The sequence below is a fragment of the Anopheles coluzzii genome, chromosome 2 (assembly GCF_943734685.1).
Source record: "Anopheles coluzzii chromosome 2, AcolN3, whole genome shotgun sequence".
Classification (NCBI taxonomy): domain Eukaryota; kingdom Metazoa; phylum Arthropoda; class Insecta; order Diptera; family Culicidae; genus Anopheles; species Anopheles coluzzii.
Genome location: NC_064670.1, coordinates 17,181,420 through 17,205,877, shown reverse-complemented (window position 1 = coordinate 17,205,877; position 24,458 = coordinate 17,181,420). Strand labels below are relative to the sequence as shown.

The following is a 24,458-nucleotide window of genomic DNA, read 5'->3' as shown; positions in this document are numbered from 1 at the left end:
ATTAAAAGACTCGGTCGACATTTTTAAGGAAAAAAAAAAAACATTTCAAGTAATTTATTTTATCCAATATTGTCAATCCTCTATGATCTAAGGTTATAGTTCCGCTTAGACGCTTTTTAGTCGTATAGTTTATTGAATATATCTTCGTCATTATCGCTGAAATTTCCCACGTTAGATACAAAACATGTTTTACGGTTTTTGGATTTGTTGTTACAAAATGTCATGTATACACAAAATACTGTGGAATTTCAAAACGTACAGGGCGTTCCATGGTTTGTGCGGTAGTGAACAATTTCTGTACCGTACAACAGCGCGCGCTCCAAACATGTTTGAATGCATTTTTTCCACAATTGAGGTTAAATAATAAGTCTGAATTTTTGACAGCATGTTGACTACAAGCTTGGAGAGGTTTGGACAAGAGGTTTGGAGAAAAAATAAAGATATAGAAATGTATACATTTTTTAATTTATTTCCAAAGTTGAAAAATGTTGTTTATAGTTCGATTATTTTCTGTTTGTAATAAAAAAGATGCTACAACAAGAATGGAATACTGTTGTTTTATTTTTGAGTAAAAGTAAATAATATTTTCGACCGCCCTTGCCCCATTGTGCAGTGGTGTTTTTCGCTGATACCACTGAGGTGAACAGCATCAGTTTAACAAAAGCTATAAAAGTTTACATTCACTTTTTTGCACTGTACAACCAGAACAAGAGCAGATGTGTGGGAAGCGGATGAGGATCAAATTCGGGTTCCTGTCCGAACTCAAAGTCAATCTCAAGGTCGGCAAGCTATCGTGGGGATGAAAATGTTGAAATTGATCAGTTAACCGATTGATACTTAATGATAAATTTTACAAGTTTTGTTTAAATAGTAAAACTGCACCTGACTTGTACTTATACAACTAATCGACATTGTTTATCGTTGAAGGACCATAGCCATTTTTAGATGGATTAAAAAATAAAGGAAATCAACCCATAAATATTTCAATTACTCCAACACTCATCCTTTGCGTTCTAGGATTAAAATAAAGCAGTTATCATATTATGATAGTTTAATAAGCAAAACGGCCCAGTCATTGTTACTGAGTAAAACTTGAGAATAAAATAATATGCTTTTTGAGAAATAATTTGTTGTTATTGTTTGATTTTTTTTATTCTTTTTAGATGAAACACAAACATAACAAATACAGAAACAAGCATTAACATGAACATACATGCGGTGTATGTTGTTCTTGATTAAAAGCTAGAGTAAGACATTTGTTCTACGCTTTACGCATATACTGTGGCCTGTACCAATCTTGAGTGTTATTGCGAAGAAGGGTCTTAATGAATCGCTTGGCGTGAGCGGTGTGGACAGTTGATATTTGCGAAGTACCTGTGTTACCATGATTTTCATGGCAAGCATCCCGTACCGATAGCCGATGCAGTTTCGGGGCCCTCCACCGAATGGAATGTAGCTGAAGGGATGTTGCTTCTTGGCATCGTACTGTGCAGGATCGAATCGATCCGGATCGAAAACATGCGCCCGCTCACCCCACAGCTCCTTGTTGCGATGCACTGTTAGAATGTTGATGAGCAGCGTTACCCCGGGTGGGACGATCACATCGCCCAGCTTCACCGTCTCGATCGTTTGCCGCCCGATGATTGGACCCACAGGATACATTCGCATCGTTTCTTTGATCACCTGCTCGAGATACGTTTGAGCCGAAATGGTTTCGTACGAAAAGTCCGGGGCGGCACTACCGTAGATGGAGACGATTTCTTCGTGGACCCGATCTTGCACCTTGGGATGCATTGCAAGCATCAACAGAATGAATGCAACTTGGCTGGCTGTCGTATCACTGCCCTGCACAATCAATGTAAAAATGTTTACGATGAAAATGAAAGCAACATTGGCACATTTGCATGTACACAAACAATGGCTCACCGCTGCAATGATGTTGTTGAGATGGTTTTCAATCTCCTGGATTTCCAAGTCTTGACCACCTCGCTGCATGTGCAGCAACTGATCAAGAAAAACCATCGGCTTCCGGTAATGCTCCTCGTCCTCTGAGTGTGCATTTTCCAATCGTTGCTTGGAAAGTTTCTCTCTTCTTCCGTACAAAATCTGAATCGGTAGCATTCAAGAACATTAAATTTGCAAACCCATGTATGTTATCAAAGTTACACTCACCGGATTTACCACTCGTTCCACTTTTACCTTCATCTTCTGTAGCTCATGGTACTTATGCGTTAACGTAAACAGCAGGTCACTGTAAAGCAGCACATTAAACATACGGCTACTCATGATGGTGCACATATTTTGGATAGCTTCGCAAGCCTCGTGCAGCTGCGCATCGTCCGTAATGTCGCTCTTAAGGGAGCTAGCGAATACCATCTCCAGCGCGCACTGAGCGGTGTAATGAAGTACATCGAACGGTTGTCTACGATCTGCCTCCTTTGCCATGCGTGCTACCATTACTTCCGAGCATCGATTGAAGATCGATATGAAACTGATAAGGATGCGTTGGTTAAAGGCAGGATTAAGCGACTTTCGGTACAGCTTCCAATCGGTATCTGGAGGAATAAGCGGCACAACGATTGTGTGATTTAGAATATTTCACTTGCAATCACTTCATGACACACACACACACACACACACTTGAGAGCGAAACTTACAGCGAGACGAAATCAATCCATAGTCGAGCTCCATAAAACGGTAGAAAAACGCTTTATCCTGACAGGCGCTCGATGTGAGCGCTTGCTGAATAAGATCCGGATCGGACAGACACAAGAACGTCTTGGGGCCGAGCGATAGTTTGAAAAAGCTACCGTATTTGCGGAACAGCTCATTTATCACACTGAAGGTTCGCTCGTCTGAGCCCAAAAATAAATGGGCCGAACCGATGAGCGGATAAGACCGGGGACCGGGAATATCTTTGCCGAACAACTGGGCACTGGTTTTGCGGGAAAGCTTGCTCCAATAGAGTACAAGCGCGAGCAGCAGGATGAGTGCAGGTATCAAGACCATTTTCGCTCCTTCTCGTCCGGCCGACAGCCACAAACTAAATGCGACCGAGCTTCAACGGTGTCTTGAAGTGTTCTGTATCGTTTCTGTAAGGCACGACCGCAGCATCCGATAGCAGAATGCAGACATGGGAACAGGCCTTTCTAAAATGCGGAGAAGTCCTTCCACAAGGAATGTGATTTTCCACATGTAAAGAGAGAGAGAGAATAAATTGAGAATAAAGAGAACGGAAGCAGAGAAGTTGAACGGACAGGTCGAATGTGATCAATAGAAATCGATGCATTTATGTGCTTATGCATAGTCTGCATGTAAAATAGGGGTTTGCAAAAAAAAAAAAGATCTTGTAAACACTAACTTTTGAATAAATTACATTCGGTCACATAGCTTTTACATGACTATCTAGCTTTTCGTGTTTTATTTGAAGTCTAACTAAAGTGTTACATACTATCGAGGGAGAGAATTGCTTAGTATTACGTTTGATTGGATTTCGTATTGATCGTCTGACTGTCTTCAAATAAGAAGTAAACATACATTGTAGTATTGAGAGCAGCACTGTTAAGTATAAATTTATTTCTCATCAAGATTTGTTCGAGAACTGATGAAAAGTCCGCACACATGCAGGTTGCAGTGGTGTTTTTCACTGATGCCACTGAGGTGATCAGCATCAGTTTACCAAAAGGTACAACATTTTTACTTTTACTTTTTTGCACTGTACAATCAGAGCAAGAACAGATGTGAGGGGAGCTGATGCGGAACATATTCGGGTTTCTGCTCGAACTCAAAGTCAACCTCAAGGTCGCCAAGTTTGATGTCACGCCAAAGCTATCGTGGGGATGAAAATGTTGAAGTCGATTCGTTAACTGATTTGAACTCAATGGTAAATTTTACAAGTTTTAATTAAATAGTAAAACTGTGACGGACTTGTATCAGTACATGATTTATCGGTTTTAAATTTTAGAAATCGAATAACTGTCCAAACTCTATATTGTGTTCTTTTCTGTTGTCTATATTCTGTAAGTATATCATCCAAGAAAGGCAAAAATTGGTACTACAAATTATTAAAATTCATAGTCACATCATATAAGAATCGGCAACAGAGTGCGCAAAAGTGTGATCAGCCAAAACTACAAAGCAAAAGCGATATCGCTTCTTTATGACCATTGTACCTGGTGCCAAAAATGTTTGTAGGTACTCAAAAAAGTACAAAAGCCTTGACGGCTGAAACATCATTGAGACAAGCGTACAATATGCTACTATGAAGTGATGTCAAATCAGTCAAATTGCAGATTCCTTATGAAAAAGCTTTTTGATAATCGTTGTAAAAAGCAACAGTGTTTAATAGTCTTTGCCGTAAACACAACAATCCGATGTCCGGTTTTTAAATATTCGTTTCTTTTTTCCAAATGCTCATCTAAATGTCGTGGTTTTATGTTAGTTGATTTTATGTTTGAATTACATATTGGAAATTTAACCTATTCCGCCCGTCAATTTATATTTCGATAATCAAAGTGGGAAGTGTTCAACCTTCTTCATTTGGTCTTACTTTTTCATAGGGGTGTGTTTTATGACATTATAAGACTATAATAAAATCCACTTATGACTGAAAGGGCCCATCTACATAACTCTGTTCAGACTACTAGTTATAACCCTTTCTAGACCTCTAGGATGTGAAGCACAAATAACAAACCAAAATTGTTGCTTATATTGATAGATATGTTCTTGGGATGGTAATGAAGTCATGATAATGAAGTTATAATAATGTTTCTGATTGATTGCTAAATGTTGACTGGATATTTGTTTGTTGAAATCGCTCGTCTATGAGTAGAAATATATGACATGAAAATTTCACTTTCGAAACAATTAAATATCTTAATTAAATCAAGGAACAAGGAAGTACAACTTACGCTGAAATTAGAAATTCTCGGTTTCTCCACATTTTGCGTTAATAGCGTATCTCGGGTACAGTCTGTATAGTCTGTTCCGAGTTCCTTTCATCCAATACTTAATTTACATTTTATAAGATCAGTTGATCTTGATGCCTTTCTCCCAAACAAAAAAATTCTTAAGCATGCTTAAGCACACGTTTGCAGGTTGATTAAAGCCAGCCATCAAAACCTTAATTTTAGTTTTTACATATAGTCTTATAAGCATCTTCAGAACGTTTAGAGGTTAAAGGTTTTACAACTTTAAAGACTGTTTATCACCTTCAAAAGACGTATTAAACTATGTGGCTTAGTACGCTCATAATAGATCATCTTTAAGACATTAAAGATTAAGTTTAAGTGTAAAAAGGTGTAGGAAATGTTTCTCGGGTGGTATGAAATTTCATACTAAAAGACGTTCATTTAATTTGCAGTGTCTCCAAAGATCATTTACTTTGCAATGATGAAAATTCATTCAGTGTCGGCATTGTGTCTGCACCGTTTTGTCTCCGAGAACCAGACGCACAATGCTGTTCAACTTTGGTGCGACAGTGCGACGTTCGCTCGTGGTACTATTAGAACCCGTGGAACTGGCTGCGGCCAGATAGATGGAGAATATATATTCCCACAAGCGCCCGGTTTACATGCCAGTCAGTGCAAAGAAGTGCAAGTGTAAGGATCAACAAGATGTGGTGGCTTTGGCTGGTGGCTTTGGTGCTAGCAGCCCTCGGATTGTGGCAGTGGTGGATTGTACAGCGCCATCGGTTTGCATCCCACCTGCCGGTGATGCAGCCGTACTATCCCATTATAGGGAATGCGCAGCTTTTCATCGGAAAATCAGGCGGTGATCTGTTCAATCAGTTACTGCAGCCGTTCCGGCAGTATGATGGTTGGTTTAAGGCATGGCTCGGTCCAAAGCTGGTGCTGGCTACCTCGCATCCGGACATCATGAATGCAGTACTTAGCCATCCCGATTGTCTGGAGAAACCGTTTTTCTACGACTTTGTGAAGCTGGAGCACGGAATCTTTGCGGGACACTGTAGGGACAGAGCGTGATGATGAGTGGCAGTGGGAGCGTTGGTGAAAAGGAAGATAAAAGTGATGCGTGTGTTTGTTTTCCGTTCCTTCGTAGATCATCCGTGGAAAACGCAACGGAAAGCGCTCAATCCGACCTTCAACACGCGCATACTGAACAGCTTTATTCCGGTGTTTGTGCAGTGCGCCAGGCAGATGGTGCAGCATATGGAGCAAAGTGTGAGTGACCTCGGCCGGTCGATATCCATCTTCCCTTGCATTAGCAAATGTACGCTGGAAATGGTGTGCGGGACGACGATTGGCTGCGATGTGATGGAGCAGCCAGGCAAGGAAACGTTCATTGAGAATGTCGACCGGTAAGCGATGCGAATGGTCTGCAACCTGTTCTCCTGTTAGCTATTTTAAGATTTTGTTTCCTGATGCTGTCCTGTTTGTTTAACCACAATCCATATTCCTTTGTTTCTCTGTGTGCTATTTTTTACATTTCGGTTCCTGTTGCTCTCGTTTACTCATTTACTGTTTACTCGCAACCCGTTTTCCTTTGTTTCCCTGTTTGCCGTCTCGACGTTTTGTGCGAGTTTTTTCAGATGGTTCGAGCTCATCGCGAAACGCATGGTCAGTATCCATCATTACATCGAGCTGCTGTACCGGTTTTCGCGCGACTTCATTGAGGAGTCTGAGACTCGCACATCCTGCTTTCGTTTCTTCGAAACGGTGAGGCCTCTTGATGGTTGCAGTGAAATTGACGCTCACAAAAATAATCACAACGAACTGTACGCTCTATTCATTAGGTAATTGAAAAGGCAAAGGCTCGCATAAACTCTACCGCCTTTGAGGATGAGTGTGAGGACTACAAAAAGCCACTCATATTTGCCGACCAACTGTTGGCGGCGCAGCACAACGGAAATCCCTTTACCGACATCGAAGTTAAGCACAACATTTACTCGATGATAGCAGCGGTAAGTGTGGAGAATCGATGTTACAAAGCATTCCTTATCCACAACAGCTCAACAATGGTTTCCACCGCAGGGCAATGACACTACTGCACTTCAGGTGACACACACTTGTCTGTTCCTTGCCATGCACCCAGCGATACAGGAGCGCGTGTACCGCGAGGTGATGGACGTGTTTCCCGATCCCGATCAGGACATTGAGATGGAGGATCTCAAGCAGCTGACCTACATGGAGCGCGTAATCAAGGAGAGCCTTCGGCTAGCCCCGTCCGGACCGTACATTGCACGTCAAACGATGAAGGACATTGAGATAGCTGGTTTACACACACCGCGTGACAGTTTGATAGTGATGAGCATATTTTCAATGCACCGCCGTGAGGATATTTGGGGCCCGGACGCGGACGTGTTTGACCCAGATCGGTTTCTGCCGGAGCGAAGCGAAGGCAGAAGCGCGAACGTGTTCATACCGTTCAGTGCCGGTTCGCGCAACTGTATCGGCGGGCGGTACGCCATGCTCAGCATGAAGGTGATGCTGTCCAGCATACTGCGCCGGTTGCGGCTTCGGTCGGATCTGCAAATGAATGATCTGCAGTTTCGGTTCGGTCTGACGCTGAAGCTTGATTCTGAATATTTTGTACAGGTGGAGAAGCGGATGTAGGTGCAGTGTGTATGGGTATGTGTGTGTGTGTGAGAGAGATAGAGATAGAGAGAGAGGTAGAGAGAGAGATAGAGATATATATATATATATATATATATATATATATATATATATATATATAATATATATATATATATATATATATATATATATATATGTATATATATATATATATATATATATATATATATATATATATATATATATATAGAGAGAGAAAGAGAGAGATAGAAAAAGAGAATCGAGCAAAAGCGAGTTTTCCTCCGTTGTTTATGTTGAGAAACAAACGTGCGATCCTCGTGTGGGTAAATGTCAAGTGATAACTTGTGAAAACACGTCAGAAATTCACCAACATACTATACAACAACCATAACGTGAGTGAATGTTAGACATTAGAATCTGGTTAAAGATTTGATTAAATCTCAGTTGCGTGAATATTCTCAGCAGTGCGCTAGCGTATTCTAATAAAGAGATAAATCATGATCTATTCACACGCACTGCATCGGTACATTCACGCACACACATTCATGCGCTTGTTATCCTTAACCCACTAGTAGCATCTACAGCGCATACAGTAGCGCGACTACTACGATTCAGTTGCATTCGAACCGTCGACTTGAACAGAATGTTTGCAATCGTACTGTTCCTCATCGCCGCGTGTGTCTGCTATTACTACACCTGTTTTTTTTTTTTTAATGTATCCGCAGTTTATTTGTCAAAAAATTTACATAGTTAACATACAACTGCGCGCACCTTCCGATGGGGGTTACCCGTTAGGGATTTACCCACCGGATAAGACCGTCCGATTGGACCTTCCTTTTTTATTATTAGTATTATTATTATTACGCATTTATACACTATTGTGCCTTCATCCTTTATGAGAAAAAAAAACCTTTTGACCTAGCTTAAGCCCTTCCGTTACTCGCGTGGGAGTCATCCTCTGTGCCTTGAGCAGCTCTCTTAGCGCCCTGATGTTACTTGAGCGGTAACGGCTGCTTCTTCTTCTGGTGTTAGGCCAGTACGCCTCTCCTGTCTCTCGCCCGATGGTGGCGGTGACGATGGTGTCACCGTAGCTTGGCGCTGGTCCATTTCCACAGTAAGTTGCGCTGTGTGACCCTGCAGCCGACTGTCGGATAGTTGTTGTTGTCCGACCCTTCTCTGCGTTCGCCTCCGGTTGCGTTGTGGTGTCGGTGGTGCTACTGCTGCTGTTACTGGTGCTGGTGTGGCTTCGGCTGGTGCTGCATCGCTGGCTGCTGGCATGTACAAAAGTCGTAACGCGGACGCCAGTTCCATGTCGCCAAGCTGCTCCGCGCGTAGCCGAGCTCTACGGGCCCTTATTTGACGGTTTCGGGCCGCTCGTCGTACTGCAGCCTCGTCCTGCGCCTGTTCTGCGTTGACTGTCGCCTCTTCGGAGGCGGAACTGATAAGCGCGTTCATCGCTGCCTCATCCTCTCTCCAGCGCAGCTGCAGAACTGTGGTTATGCGTTGTGCCGCTTCCTTGATTCGGGTCCAAGAATCTGAACTTTGCAGCAACCTCCGCCCGATGTTCTCCTCGGTAATGGGACCGTCCGTTCCCAGCTCCAGTAGGTCGCGCCGGACTTCTACAAATCTCGGACATTGGAACAGCACGTGAGCCACTGACTCGACCGAGCCTGTGCATTCCTATATTACTACACCTGTGTCGTGCGCGCTCGGTATGCACAGGACGTGCCCTGTGCTCAGCCTTGCTATCCACTGATAGGGAACGGCCTATCGTTCCTGGAAAAGTCACCGGTCAAACTGTTCCAGAATGTGGTGCAACCGTTTAACCAGTTCAATCGGTGGTTCAAAGTTTGGCTCGGTCCACAGCTGATGCTGTGCACCTCGCATCCAGTGCTGGCCGAGTCGGTGTTGAGCCATCCAAAGTGCTTGGATAAGCCATTTTTCTACAGCTTTGTGCAGCTCGAGCAGGGAATTTTGACTCGCAAATGTATGTGAATGTCGCTGAGGAAGATGCATAGGGGAATGGTGTTAGACGAATTTATTCGATTCTTTTAGATCAAAACTGGAAGCGGTACCGAAAAGTGATGAGCCCTGCCTTCAGCACGAGCAAGGTGACCAATGCGCTACCGTTGTTCGTAATGTGTGCGGAAAATATGATGTCCAAGCTAGAGGCAATGGTGGCGAATGATTCAACAGTTTCGCTGGCACCAGTTTTGAGCGAGTGTTTGCTTAATGTGATATTTTCCACTACCCTGGGAGCGAATGTAGTAGAAGAGAGGGAGGCGAAGCATATTTTAAACAATTTAGACATGTGAGTACGCATGCGGATGCATCAGCACACTTGCATCGGTATTTTTTTTTTCATAGATTATTTCAGATGATATCTGCTCGAGCGATAAATGCACTGCACCACATCGACTGGGTCTACAAGCATACAAACAATTGCAAAATAGAATCCGCTTCCAGGGCGGCGTGTTATAGCGTAGTAGATAAGGTAGGTTTTGCTCAGTTTAGTGTATAGCAGCAGTAGAGAAAAACTACTAACGAAATATTTGGAATGCAAAGGTTCTTGCGTCCCGTAGAAGCGCCTTAGAAAATGAGTTCTACGAAGCGAACGATTCGCCAGCCATGTTGGATCGATTGCTTTCGGTGAATGAGGACGGTCCACTGTCGGATACAGAAATCGTACAAAACATCTACTCCATCGTCGGTGCTGTATGTAGCAGACGTAAGAGATGTATATTCCTATAATTTCTAATGATTGACGCCTTTCCTTTCAAGGGTAACGATACGACGGCACACTCGCTCGGTCACACGTGCCTATTCCTTGCGATGCATCCTGCAGTACAGAGAAGGCTGTACCAAGAGCTGCGCGATGTGTTTTACACTGCCGATGAGCCCATTACCGAGGAAAAGCTGAAACAACTAAGCTACATGGAGTGTGTGATCAAGGAAAGCTTACGGTTAGCTCCTCCGGGCGCAACGGTGGCGCGCGAAGCCCAAGAAGACCTAACAGTCGAAGGACAGTTGATTCCGCGCGGTACAACGGTAGTCGTGAGCTTATTTGCACTGCATCGCAGAAAGGATTTCTGGGGTGCCGATGCGGAGAGGTTCGATCCCGACCGATTTCTGCCCCAACGGTGCAAGAATAGAATGGGCTGTGCCTTTATGCCGTTCAACACAGGGAGTCGCAATTGCATTGGCTCACGGTACGCCATGCAGATTATGAAGATTATTTTGTGCAAGATCGTTCGGAGATATGAGCTCCACACCGAGCTAACTATGGAGCAGATGCAGTTTCGGTTCGATATAGCTCTAAAGCAGGAGCAGGGATACTCAATACGGTTCGAGCGTAGAGTTGAAAGTGATTAAAGGAATTATAAATATGTTCCATTCAGTTCCAGTTATTCCTTACAACTCTATTTGGCCTTCTTCGTTACACTTTCGATAGCGTTGGTTGACCTCGGACACGTCCAACATCATCTCTCTCGCCCGATAGTAAACGCACGATTCCATTTTAAGCTCGTTAAAGTACATTGAAAGCTCAACATGGAAGTAAATCTCATCCATCTTCGAGTAAACGTACTCCTGCATTGCTTCCAGAATCGGTTTGGACTGAAAAGAGTTCAAATTGGTGGTAAAATTGTTCAGTTCTGGTGATTTGGTTCAGCTACTAAATATGCATGCTCACCATTTCGTAGCAGCTTGCCATCTCATCATAAACCTTCGCATCGTAACCGACGCGCAAGGTGCTCTGGTGACACTCCAAAATCTCTTCCAAAGTGAGCTGAATGTTCCTGTCCGCTAAGCTGAGCAATTGTTTCGCCATTTCAAACGGGCGCTCGGTGTCGTTGCCAAGGTGGAAGCACTGCAGAATTCGATCCAATCCAATCCACAATTTCTCCACAGCCTTTTTGTTGTTGTACTCCGCCAAGCATTTGAGTGAGCTTTCTTGTCTCAGAAACGCTTCGATGGGAGCTTCCATTAGCGTTTGCGGTATGGCGGACACTTCTTCCGATACGATGTTAATCAAGTTCGTCGTTTCATTGAACCAATCGTCCAGCTGTTCGGCTAGATCCTCCGCTAAAATACCGGTTTCGTTCGCCAAAAACGTCATAAAGCTCTCAACAATCACAAACATATCGTTATTCCCCTCGGATGTGGGAAGTATCTTGTCACTGATAGCGTGTTGCCTATCGAGCAAGTTGACTGTGGCCCTTGCAATCGAACTACGGATTGTTGCATTTACCTGTTCCATTTGATCGAACAGCGCATTCAGCTGTGATGGGGCTGAGAACGTTCCCATAATGTGATCCAGCTCGTCCAACACAACCTGCATGCTGCGTTTCGTCTCATCCAACCGGGATCGGTAATGGGTGGCCGCCTGTTCTACCGCCTCCAACGATGACTCTATCTGACCAAAGTCCTCCAAGGTTATCTGCTGACAGAGCTGTTCCACCAGCAGCAGCAGCGGTCGGGTAACGTCGCGAAACAATACATTCTCACTGTAGAGCGACGGAAGATGGAACACTTTTTCACAGTCCTGAACGGTGTTCTCCAGCGTATGATCGATCAGTGCCAGCACCCTCAATATCGCGGTAATACTTTCCTGATTTTGACGTTCGAATTCGTGAAACGTTCTTCGGAGGCGACTAATCGCACTTCCATCGGAGGATGATTCGGCGTGTAACGGACCCGTAAGCAGTGCGTTACGTTCCAGTGTCTGTAGCTCGCTGGAGAGCACTTGCTGCAGTGCGATGACCTTGGGAGATATAGTACCGTATGCCTGTAGCTAAAATTGGAAGGAATTATGGCACCTTTTTCATTGAAGAATTGTAGAATTACGACTTGACAACTTACACTTCCATGTAGCAGCAGCACTAGCAGTACGGAGAATGGTTTGTGGTGATCCATTGCGGCTGGTGCTCTGCTCAACCGTAAAGTGGGCCGGCTTGTCACCAGTGAATCAAGTTTTGATGGAACGGTAGTGACTTCCGGAAACGAATGCTGCATCGACATCATGCAATCAGGGGTGGTTGATAATATCATAGGAACGCGTTGCTAGAAATTACTTGCACATTTCGAAACGAAAGTGTAACGGTGAGTGGTGCAAACGTGAGCTATTGTGGTTTGGGATGTATTTAATGCGAAGCTCATCATGAGCAATTGTCATTATTCAGTGAGTGTTTCTGGTGGAGCATCAGTGTGGTTTGTATGTATCTACAGTGATTGCTTTATTTCACAATTTCCTTATAAAATCGATACGAAGCATTGGGAATGGATAAGTTCTTAGGTAAACACAACATTTGCTGTACACAAGTTTGGAATAGAAGGTGAATCTTGTACCAGACACCTTGTTGTCATGGTTGGATAATTTTTAAACGCTGCTTAGTAACCGTCCAGTGAATTGTGTAAAAGCACACCATCTCCATTATGCTAGCGCGTTCAAACACTTCAATAAAAGTTGCACACGTGTGTGTGATCGTTGTAGCTAATATTGATTCAACGCCCGTTGGCCAGAGTTTAACCTATTTGACTTGCAAATGAGCATGTCTAATTCGATAGCGGGGCGGAGTTTACCAACAATTAGCTAAATCCAATAAGCGAGAGAAGCTTCAAATCCTGCATTTGCGGTGTAAAAGTAAAAGTGAACGCGGCAATGTAACAAATTTGTTTGGTTATGGGTTTATGATGTATTTTTAAAATATATTTTTATTGTTGCTGTGTTAATATAGATACAGTTTTTTTTTGTTTTTCAATTTTTTTATTCAGAAAGAACGGATTTTTCCAATAAACGATACATTGTTTTCCAATATATTCAATCTACATTTCGATCAAACCTGGATCAAAGCTGAACGAGTTTTTTTGCAGAAAAAATATCACAATCATCACAAGGAAGCTGCATCTCATTATCGGAAGTACACGCAACTCAAACATTGAAATCTGTTGCTCCGATGTACTTCCGATTTTGATAACGAATCTGTAAACACAGAATGCTCAATCATAGAATGATCGAATTCATTTGGGTCTGGTTGTGTGAGTTGAAGCCGCATTCTGTTGCGTGTTGCTTACACTTACACAAATGAAAAATGTAACAGAAAAAACATTGAACAATAAACACATCGCACGTTCGCGCCTTCCATCTGGGTGTATAATTTTCATTCACAACTGCATTCAAAGCGCATGTACTGCTAGGGGGAAGTTATACGAACACCCACTCACTACATAACATGGTTATGCTCGTCTAGGTTGATTGTTTCGCCGCGGTATCGCCTGCACGAGAAGCGTCAAAACGGTATTAATCGATTTTACGCATTTACCAAGCATAAAGTTTCACTAAGGCACACACACACACACACACGTGTGCTATGGTCGAGTGCGAGTTGAAAATGATGATCGAATTCTAAGGGTGTTTGGTACGACAGATGGACCGCACGGAAGGACAAATGCATCCAAACTAGTGATGGGTTATCGGAATCGCATCCACGGCTCGAAATCGCTTCCGAACATTGCTACTCTGTCTCAGATTCATGGCCTAATAAAACCGACGTTTCCGCTCTGAGCCGGTCGGAACCGTCGGAGCCGTCCAGAGACGACCGGAAACGTTGGAGCCAACCGGAACCGTTGCTCATCAACTCCTTTTTTTTATTAGACTATCATGTCTTTCATATTCCGTTCGGCATTCAAGAAATTTCACTCCACAGATTGTTATCATTTGACAAATTGCTTTTCCGCCGGCAGTTCCGAGTTGATGAAGCTTAAATTCGTATCATATATCTCGATCGAGGCAGATTCAAGTGATTTTCTGTCGACAGCTCAAGTTGTCGGAAACACGCAAATTCAATCATTAGATGCACAGCAGTCTTCATTTGTAATTATACTCAACACATGTCCAATAACACTTTCATATGTCTCACATTTAACCCATTTGTAACCAAAATATTGAAATTATTGATTTAAAAGAGGTGCTGGATCAGTGTATTTACTCTTACGTCGTCTACCGGTTGCTTTGCCTAACTGTGTTTGTGACGAGCACAAAAAAGTCGACGAAACCTGCATTGGCTAGAACGGCGAATATGATTCCAAATATTCTCCCGTTCGATGCTGGAGCTTCCGACGGATTCGACAGTCGTTCGACGTATATGATAGGCCTGTTTATCTCAAGACCATGGGACGCCTCCCCGACTTCGGCTGTCAAAGTAGATTCCAGCGAGCTATATAACTTTAGAATAAATCTAGTTTAACAACGCGCAGGGTGTTAGAAATGAATTTTTTCATGTTTTCTGTTTGAAAGACTTAAACGCTTGCTGATACGTTGAAAGTATGTTTGTTTTCATTTGTTTTGTTTCAAAAGTAAAACTTTGCTTGACTTGTACAAAATAACTAATCGCCATGGTTGATCGATGATAAACTATAGTCATTTTAAGAATGATTATGAAAGAAAAAAAACTCAGAAGAATGAGGATATCAAGAGAAGGGAAAGAATGGAGTGTGCGAAAGAGAAAACGATAGGATAGCTATAAAAAGGGGAACAAGGGCGGAGCGGTCAGTCGCGATCGGAAGTTGTTGTGAAGATTTTACCGAAAAAAAAACTGTAAAAAAACTTAATTCCCCTGCGTTGTTTTTCAATCCTTACATAAATAAGCAAATGGTGGAGTTTTTGCATTTGAGTAAAAAAAATAAAATAAAAAAACAAACATTTTTAAATGTTCCGCTTCCATTTGCTTGTCGGATTGTTCTGCTGCAACGCAAAACAGTTCGATTGCATTTTAGTTGTACTGCTCACTATTACCGCATCGAAAGCAAAACAACAACACAAGAGTAATACTACACCGGTTCAGAGCTATGCATTACAGTTACATATTCTAATGGGTTGTGCCTTACATTTCACACCCAGTGCGATGCCTTCTCACTTGAAAGAGTTTGCACTCGATTTGCAAATGTAAATAGCGAAATCCGGTATTCAGAATCATAATTCAACTTTATCGTAAGCCAACTGCCTGGTTACACTGAGCTACTGGAATGAATTCCGATTTGTTTCCACTCGCCTACATTTCCTCGCCAAACGCGGCGGAATGCACCGCTGCCATATGTCCTTCGGGTATTACAATAATGCAAGCAGGTTGATAAGCTAAAGGCGGAGAACACATTCGATCGTGAAAACTAATAATGAATAACCCGGTGCCCAAATCGAACGAGATTGAGCACTAACACTTGTTATGTGTTGATACACACCTTGACCGGCAATTGTATCGCAATCAACAATTCTGCTTTCGTCAAGTGCACGCTACTGCTGATGCTGCTGCCTAGATGCAACACACTCTCTCCACACTCTACCTTCAACTGTTGATCCCTTGGTTTGCATCATTGCAGCGATGTTCTTACCCTGATCCCTACTGTCAACCAACATTAGCGGAAGTTCATACAGGTTGATGGTCTATTTAATTTGCAGCCCTCTCATCTCTCCCCGCGTAGGTTGAACGCGTCTCAAAAAGATGCAAATGCATTCAGTGTCGGCATTGTGCCTGCACCGTTTTGTCGCCGAGAACCAGACGCACAATGCTGTTCAACTTTGGTGCGACAGTGCGACGTTCGCTCGTGGTACTATTAGAACCCGTGGAACTGGCTGTGGCCAGATAGATGGGGAATATATATTCCCACTAGCGCCCTGTTTACATGCCAGTCAGTGCAAAGCAGTGCAAGTGTAAGGATCAACAAGATGTGGTGGCTTTGGTTGGTGGCTTTGGTGCTAGCAGCCCTCGGATTGTGGCAGTGGTGGATTGTACAGCGCCATCGGTTTGCATCCCACCTGCCGGTGATGCAGCCGTACTATCCCATTATAGGGAATGCGCAGCTTTTCATCGGAAAGTCACGCGTTGATCTGTTCAATCAGTTACTGCAGCCGTTCCGGCAGTATGATGGTTGGTTTAAGATATGGCTCGGTCCAAAGCTGGTGCTGGCTACCTCGCATCCGGACATCATGAATGCAGTACTTAGCCATCCCGATTGTCTGGAGAAACCGTTTTTCTACGACTTTGTGAAGCTGGAGCACGGGATCTTTGCGGGACACTGTAGGGACAGAGCGTGATGAGGAGTGGCAGTGGGAGCGTTGGTGAAAAGGAAGATAAAAGTGATGCGTGTGTATGTTTTCCGTTACTTCGTAGATCATCCGTGGAAAACACAACGGAAAGCGCTCAATCCGACCTTCAACACGCGCATACTGAACAGCTTTATTCCGGTGTTTGTGCAGTGCGCCAGGCAGATGGTGCAGCACATGGAGCAAAGTGTGGGTGACGTCGGCCGGTCGATATCCATCTTCCCTTTCATAAGCAAATGTACGCTAGAAATGGTGTGCGGGACGACGATCGGCTGCGATGTGATGGAGCAGCCAGGCAAGGAAACGTTCATTGAGAATGTCGACCGGTAAGCGATACGTCGGATTTTCTATTACTATTTTTTATAGAGACTGTGAGCCAATTCTTCTCATTCGTCCCTTTTAAGCAGTAAATTAGTTATAAACTTCTTTTTTGGATGGCACTTTTGTTGATGCTGGAGTAAATTTCATAGCCAGTGGAACAGTGTACTGATCCGTTAGTGTAGATTAGATAGTGGTTATGGTATTTTTGCAGAACAAGTTCAGCCATATGACGGTTGACAGTGAGACTATTGCAACTAGCCCGAGGCTGATTTTAGATTTGTGAGGGGCGGTAGTACCACGAGTGACTATCAATTTGGATGAGTTTGGTACCTGAGGGAAGTGTTTTTCTCCATAATTCATCCTGGAGCTGTTACTATCTTGTCGGTTATGATGTGGAGGAGAGTTTGAAGTTCACATTTGAAGAGAGTTCTTTCACATAGAAGTTATGCTATGGGGCTTGTGACGAAAGCCCCAGCAGCGTAACGAATGGTAGAGTAGTTCTATTTGTTTTTGGAAATTTTCCCGTTGCCTGGAAGCTATTTCAATGCCGTAGAGTAATTTTGGTATAAGCCAGCCATTGATGATTTGAAGTTGTGTTTGACGGGAGGCGCGATGATGACCGGTATTACGGTAATACGATTAATACGACTCTTCGCTTCTGTTTTAACTCGTGTTGTGTGTGCTTTAAATGTTAAGTGGCGATCAAAAGTCATTTCCAAGATATCAGCGGTGCGTGTGCTTGGTTTTGCTGAGTTACAAGTATGTGACGGGTTTTAGAATATGATATTTGCTCTTGTAGTTTTGAAGTATGTTGGATTTGTAGTGTGAAATTGTGTAACCTGTCCAATGTGACCATTTTTGTACTACAATAACTCCTTCCTGTAAAATTGTGCGTAATTCAGTTCTGTTGTTAGACGCAAAGACAATAACAATATCATCAGCATACATACACATTTCATGTTACTAGGCAAGAGTTGGAAGAGACTAATAAACTGATACACTAACACACTAATCAGAAAAATAGTGGGAGAGAGAATTTTCACCTTAGGTAACACCATGCTCTTGGACATTCAAAAATGGTTAGAAGAAGAGTTCCAATGAAATCTTTTAATGTTCGATCACGACACCAAATATTAAGTATTGTATATCTAAAGGGGGGGCGTTTTTCAGTATGTATGACTTTAGACTTTAGGGGCGGTCCCGAGGTACAGTCGTCAACTCGTACGACATAACAACATGCCCGTCATGGGTTCAAGCCCCGAATAGACCGCGCCGCCATACGTAGGACTGACTATCTTGCTATGGGGGGAAATCAATAAGTCACTGAAAGCCAAGCCCACTAGTGGTGCACAGGCAGGCCTTGACCGACAACGGTTGTTGAGCCAAAAGAAGAAGATATCTGAAGGAGAAATGTTGTGGATCGGTAGGAGACATTTTAAAGCATTGGATAACCAATGTTGTCCGGGCCTGAAGACATGCCACGGTATTTATTACTCATAAAAATATGCCGTTAGAGACAAATATACCATTCAACCACGATCCGTTTTCCTTTGTTTCACTGTATGCTATTTTTAAATTACTTTACATTTACAATTTTACATTACTCCATTCACATATACTTTACGGCTCCTGTTACTGTCGTTTACTTATCCACAACCCGTTTTCCTTTATTTTCCTGTTTCCTGTTCCGGTATTTTATGCGAGCTGTTTTAGATGCTTCGAGCTGGTGGCAAAACGTATGCTCAACATTCATCATTACATCGAGCTGGTCTATCGGTTCTCGCGTGACTGCATTGAGGAGTCTGAGCTTCGCACATCTTGCTATCGTTTCTTCGAAACGGTAAAGCCTCTTAATGGTTGTAGTGAAATTGACGCTCACAAAAATAATCTCATCGGACTGTATACTTTATTGAATAGGTAATTGAAAAGGCAAAGGCTCGCATAAACTCTACCATAATTGAGCATGAGTGTGAGGACTACAAAAAGCCACTCATATTTGCCGACCAGCTGTTGGCGGCGCAGCACAACGGAAATCCCTTTACCGACATCGAAGTTACGCACAACATTTACTCGATGATAGCGGCGGTAAGTGTAGAGAATCGATGTTACAAAGCATTCCTTATCCACAACAGCTCAACAATGGTTTCCACCGCAGGGCAATGATACTACTGCACTTCAGGTGACACACACTTGTCTGTTCCTTGCCATGCACCCAGCGATACAGGAGCGCGTGTACCGCGAGGTGATGGACGTGTTTCCCGATCCCGATCAGGACATTGAGGTGGAGGATCTCAAGAAGCTGACCTACATGGAGCGTGTAATCAAGGAGAGCCTTCGGCTGGCCCCTTCCGGACCGAACATTGCACGCCAAACGATGAAGGACATTGAGATAGCTGGTGTACACATACCGCGTGACAGTTTGATAGTGATGAGCATATTTTCAATGCACCGCCGTAAGGATATTTGGGGCCCGGACGCGGACTTGTTTGACCCAGATCGGTTTCTGCCGGAGCGAAGCGAAGGCAGAAGCGCGAACGTGTTCATACCGTTCAGTGCCGGTTCGCGCAACTGTATCGGCGGGCGGTACGCCATGCTCAGCATGAAGGTGATGCTGTCCAGCATACTGCGCCGGTTGCGGCTTCGGTCGGATCTGCAAATGAATGATCTGCAGTTTCGGTTCGATCTGACGCTGAAGCTTGAGTCTGAATATTTTGTACAGGTAGAGAAGCGGATGTAGGTGCAGTGTGTATGTGAGTGTGAGCGTTTGTCTGTGTGTGTGTTTGTTTTTCGAGATAGAGATAGAGAGAGAGAGAGTAATATTACACTATATAATATATAATATATAATAGTAATATACATTTACATGAGCAAAAACGTTGCATTGTGGTAGTAATGTAATCTACTATAGTTGTATTTTGTATGTGTTTTTGTCATCGTGTAACAGGATAAAAGGGTGTTTGTGTACTTCATTTGTTTCATTAGTTTGCATTCTATTTTTGCGTGTATAATTTCCTTCATGTTTAACATTTTCCAATAATTTTACAATCAAAACAGAAAAAAATCAATGATTCGATTTTTCCTCCGCTGCTCTCTTCCTGAAATTAGGCGAAAAAAATAATTTATGTTCATGTTGAGAAACAACCGTGCAATCCTCGTGTGTGTAAATGTCGAGTGGAAACTTGTTAAAACACGCCAGTAATTCACCAAGATTCTAAACATCAACCTTAGCGTGAGTGAATGTTAGACATTAGAATCTGGTTGAAGATTTGATTAAATCTCAGTTGCGTGAATATTCTCAGCAGTGCGCTAGCGTACGCATTCTAATAAAGAGATAAATCATGATCTTTTCACACGCACTGCATCGGTACATGCATGCACACACATTCATGCGCTTGTTATCCTTAACCCACTAGTAGCATCTACAGCGCATACAGTAGCGCAACTACTACGATTCAGTTGCATTCCAACCGTCGACTTGAACAGAATGTTTGCAATCGTACTGTTCCTCATCGCCGCGTGTGTCTGCTATTACTACACCTGTGTCGTGCGCGCTCGATTTGCACAGGACGTGCCCTGTGCTCAGCCTTGCTATCCACTGATAGGGAACGGCCTATCGTTCCTGGAAAAGTCACCGGTCAAACTGTTCCAGAATGTGGTGCAACCGTTTAACCAGTTCGATCGGTGGTTCAAAGTTTGGCTCGGACCACAGCTGATGCTGTGCACCTCGCATCCAGTGCTGGCCGAGTCGGTGTTGAGCCATCCAAAGTGCTTGGATAAGCCATTTTTCTACAGCTTTGTGCAGCTCGAGCAGGGAATTTTGACTCGCAAATGTATGTGAATGTCGCTGAGGAAGATGCATAGGGGAATGGTGTTAGACGAATTTATTCGATTCTTTTAGATCAAAACTGGAAGCGGTACCGAAAAGTGATGAGCCCTGCCTTCAGCACGAGCAAGGTGACCAATGCGCTACCGTTGTTCGTAATGTGTGCGGAAAATATGATGTCCAAGCTAGAGGCAATGGTGGCGAATGATTCAACAGTTTCGCTGGCACCAGTTTTGAGCGAGTGTTTGCTTAATGTGATATTTTCCACTACCCTGGGAGCGAATGTAGTAGAAGAGAGGGAGGCGAAGCATATTTTAAACAATTTAGACATGTGAGTACGCATGCGGATGCATCAGCACACTTGCATCGGTATTTTTTTTTTTCATAGATTATTTCAGATGATATCTGCTCGAGCGATAAATGCACTGCACCACATCGACTGGGTCTACAAGCATACAAACAATTGCAAAATAGAATCCGCTTCCAGGGCGGCGTGTTATAGCGTAGTAGATAAGGTAGGTGGTATGCTGTTTCTGCTTAGTTTGGTGTAAGCAGTAGAGAAAAACTACTAACAAAATATTTGTTTTGCAAAGGTTCTTGCGTCCCGTAGAAGCGCCTTAGAAAATGAGTTCTACGAAGCGAACGATTCGCCAGCCATGTTGGATCGATTGCTTTCGGTGAATGAGGACGGTCCACTGTCGGATACAGAAATCGTACAAAACATCTACTCCATCGTCGGTGCTGTATGTAGCAGACGTAAGAGATGTATATTCCTATAATTTCTAATGATTGACGCCTTTCCTTTCAAGGGTAACGATACGACGGCACACTCGCTCGGTCACACGTGCCTATTCCTTGCGATGCATCCTGCAGTACAGAGAAGGCTGTACCAAGAGCTGCGCGATGTGTTTTACACTGCCGATGAGCCCATTACCGAGGAAAAGCTGAAACAACTAAGCTACATGGAGTGTGTGATCAAGGAAAGCTTACGGCTAGCTCCTCCGGGCGCCACGGTGGCGCGCGAAGCCCAAGAAGACCTAACAGTCGAAGGACAGTTGATTCCGCGCGGTACAACGGTAGTCGTGAGCTTATTTGCACTGCATCGCAGAAAGGATTTCTGGGGTGCCGATGCGGAGAGGTTCGATCCCGACCGATTTCTGCCCGAACGTTGCAAGAATAGAATGGGCTGTGCCTTTATGCCGTTCAACACAGGGAGTCGCAATTGTATTGGCTCACGGTACGCCATGCAGATTATGAAGATTATTTTGTGCAAGATCATTCGGAGATATGAGCTCCACACCGAGCTAACTATGGAGCAGATGCAGTTTCGGTTCGATATAGCTCTAAAGCAGGAGCAGGGATACTTAATACGGTTCGAGCGTAGAGTTGAAAGTGATTAAAGGAATTATAAATATGTTCCATCATTTATTCCTTACAACTCTATTTGGCCTTCTTCGTTACACTTTCGATAGCGTTGGTTGACCTCGGACACGTCCAACATCATCTCTCTCGCCCGATAGTAAACGCACGATTCCATTTTAAGCTCGTTAAAGTACATTGAAAGCTCAACATGGAAGTAAATCTCATCCATCTTCGAGTAAACGTACTCCTGCATTGCTTCCAGAATCGGTTTGGACTGAAAAGAGTTCAAATTGGTGGTAAAATTGTTCAGTTCTGGTGATTTGGTTCAGCTACTAAATATGCATGCTCACCATTTCGTAGCAGCTTGCCATCTCGTCATAAACCTTCGCATCGTAACCGACGCGCAAAGTGCTCTGGTGACACTCCAAAATCTCTTCCAAAGTGAGCTGAATGTTCCTGTCCGCTAAGCTGAGCAATTGTTTCGCCATTTCAAACGGGCGCTCGGTGTCGTTGCCAACGTGGAAGCACTGCAGAATTCGATCCAATCCAATCCACAATTTCTCCACAGCCTTTTTGTTGATGTACTCCGCCAAGCATTTGAGTGAGCTTTCCTGCCTCAGAAACGCTTCGATGGGAGCTTCCATTAGCGTTTGCGGTATGGCGGACACTTCTTCCGCTACGATGTTAATCATGTTCGTCGTTTCATTGAACCAATCGTCCAGCTGTTCGGCTAGATCCTCCGCCAAAATATCGGTTTCGTTCGCCAAAAACGTCATAAAGCTCTCAACAATCACAAACATATCGTTATTCCCCTCGGATGTGGGAAGTATCATGTCACTGATAGCGTGTTGCCTATCGAGCAAGTTGACTGTCGCCCTTGCAATCGAACTACGGATTGTTGCATTTACCTGTTCCATTTGATCGAACAGCGCATTCAGCTGTAATGGGGCTGAGAATGTTCCCATAATGTGATCCAGCTCGTCCAACACAACCTGCATGCTGCGTTTCGTCTCATCCAACCGGGATCGGTAATGGGTGGCCGCCTGTTCTACCGCCTCCAACGATGACTCTATCTGACCAAAGTCCTCCAAGGTTATCTGCTGACAGAGCTGTTCCACCAGCAGCAGCAGCGGTCGGGTAACGTCGCGAAACAATACATTCTCACTGTAGAGCGACGGAAGATGGAACACTTTTTCACAGTCTTGAATGGTGTTCTCCAGCGTATGATCGATCAGTGCCAGTACTCTCAAAATCGCAGTAATACTTTCCTGATTTTGACGTTCGAATTCGTGAAACGTTCTTCGGAGGCGACTAATCGCACTTCCATCGGAGGATGATTCGGCGTGCAACGGACCCGTAAGCAGTGCGTTACGTTCCAGTGTCTGTAGCTCGCTGGAGAGCACTTGCTGCAGTGCGATGACCTTGGGAGATATGGTACCGTATGCCTGTAGCTAAAATTGGAAGGAATTATGGCACCCTTTTCATTGAAGAATTGTAGAATTACGACTTGACAACTTACACTTCCATGTAGCAGCAGCACTAGCAATACGGAGAATGGTTTGTGGTGATCCATTGCGGCTGGTGCTCTGCTCAACCGTAAAGTGGGCCGGCTTGTCACCAGTGAATCAAGTTTTGATGGAACGGTAGTGACTTCCGGAAACAAATGCTGCATCGACATCATGCAATCAGGGGTGGTTGATAATATCATAGGATCATCTAGCGCGTTGCTAGAAATTACTTGCACATTTCGAAACGAAAGTGTAACGGTGAGTGGTGCAAACGTGAGCTATTGTGGTTTGGGATGTATTTAATGCGAAACTCATCATGAGCAATTGTCATTATTCAGTGAGTGTTTCTGGTGGAGCATCAGTGTGGTTTGTATGTATCTACAGTGATTGCTTTATTTCACAATTTCCTTATAAAATCGATACGAAGCATTGGGAATGGATAAGTTCTTAGGTAAACACAACATTTGCTGTACACAAGTTTGGAATAGAAGGTGAATCTTGTACCAGACACCTTGTTGTCATGGTTGGATAATTTTTAAACGCTGTTTAGTAACCGTCCAGTGAATTGTGTAAAAGCACACCATCTCCATTATGCTAGCGCGTTCAAACACTTCAGTAAAAGGCTCGCACGTGTGTGTGATCGTTGTTGCTAATATTGATACAACGCCCGTTGGCCAGAGTTTAACCTACTTGACTTGCAAATGAGCATGTCTAATTCGATAGCGGGGCGGAGTTTACCAACAATTATCTAAATCCAATAAGCGAGAGAAGCTTCAAATCATACATTTGCG

The 24,458-nt window shown here is 43.6% G+C and overlaps 5 protein-coding genes across 7 annotated transcripts; 2 read left to right on the top strand and 3 right to left on the bottom strand.

Annotated features, from left to right (window-relative positions):
• Positions 1-290: 290 nt before the first annotated feature.
• LOC120952024 (cytochrome P450 4c21-like) lies at positions 291-3,115 on the bottom strand. The gene is made up of 4 exons (XM_049606952.1): positions 2,658-3,115; positions 2,173-2,555; positions 1,927-2,106; positions 291-1,845 (listed from the first exon to the last, which is right to left on the bottom strand). Exons 1-4 carry the CDS (start codon positions 3,007-3,009, stop codon positions 1,243-1,245), a joined length of 1,518 nt encoding a protein of 505 aa, XP_049462909.1. The 5' UTR covers positions 3,010-3,115; the 3' UTR covers positions 291-1,242.
• Positions 3,116-5,538: 2,423 nt separating this feature from the next.
• On the top strand, positions 5,539-10,928 carry LOC120952004 (uncharacterized). Its single transcript, XM_049606998.1, has 11 exons — positions 5,539-5,967; positions 6,061-6,319; positions 6,551-6,677; positions 6,755-6,922; positions 6,993-7,570; positions 9,105-9,157; positions 9,226-9,543; positions 9,612-9,867; positions 9,924-10,050; positions 10,122-10,271; positions 10,338-10,928. The coding sequence occupies exons 1-11, from the start codon at positions 5,616-5,618 to the stop codon at positions 10,926-10,928; spliced, it is 2,979 nt and encodes a 992-aa protein (XP_049462955.1). The 5' UTR covers positions 5,539-5,615.
• LOC120951994 (uncharacterized) lies at positions 10,915-13,284 on the bottom strand. Of its 2 annotated transcripts, none has more exons than XM_049606956.1 (3): positions 12,417-13,284; positions 11,248-12,342; positions 10,915-11,171 (listed from the first exon to the last, which is right to left on the bottom strand). In XM_049606956.1, the coding sequence occupies exons 1-3, from the start codon at positions 12,603-12,605 to the stop codon at positions 10,968-10,970; spliced, it is 1,488 nt and encodes a 495-aa protein (XP_049462913.1). In that variant the 5' UTR covers positions 12,606-13,284; the 3' UTR covers positions 10,915-10,967. The 2 variants fall into 2 exon arrangements, with proteins under 2 accessions (XP_049462913.1, XP_049462912.1); XM_049606955.1 differs by having other exon boundaries at positions 11,248-12,348; positions 12,417-13,283.
• Positions 13,285-16,243: 2,959 nt separating this feature from the next.
• LOC120949559 (uncharacterized) lies at positions 16,244-22,197 on the top strand. Its single transcript, XM_040366942.2, has 11 exons — positions 16,244-16,627; positions 16,721-16,979; positions 18,688-18,814; positions 18,892-19,059; positions 19,130-19,707; positions 19,865-19,868; positions 20,285-20,804; positions 20,873-21,128; positions 21,186-21,312; positions 21,391-21,540; positions 21,607-22,197. Exons 1-11 carry the CDS (start codon positions 16,276-16,278, stop codon positions 22,195-22,197), a joined length of 3,132 nt encoding a protein of 1,043 aa, XP_040222876.2. The 5' UTR covers positions 16,244-16,275.
• On the bottom strand, positions 22,179-24,407 carry LOC125906724 (uncharacterized). Of its 2 annotated transcripts, none has more exons than XM_049606953.1 (3): positions 23,679-24,407; positions 22,510-23,610; positions 22,179-22,433 (listed from the first exon to the last, which is right to left on the bottom strand). In XM_049606953.1, exons 1-3 carry the CDS (start codon positions 23,865-23,867, stop codon positions 22,230-22,232), a joined length of 1,494 nt encoding a protein of 497 aa, XP_049462910.1. In that variant the 5' UTR covers positions 23,868-24,407; the 3' UTR covers positions 22,179-22,229. The 2 variants fall into 2 exon arrangements, with proteins under 2 accessions (XP_049462910.1, XP_049462911.1); XM_049606954.1 differs by having other exon boundaries at positions 22,510-23,604.
• Between the last annotated feature and the right edge of the window lie 51 nt (positions 24,408-24,458).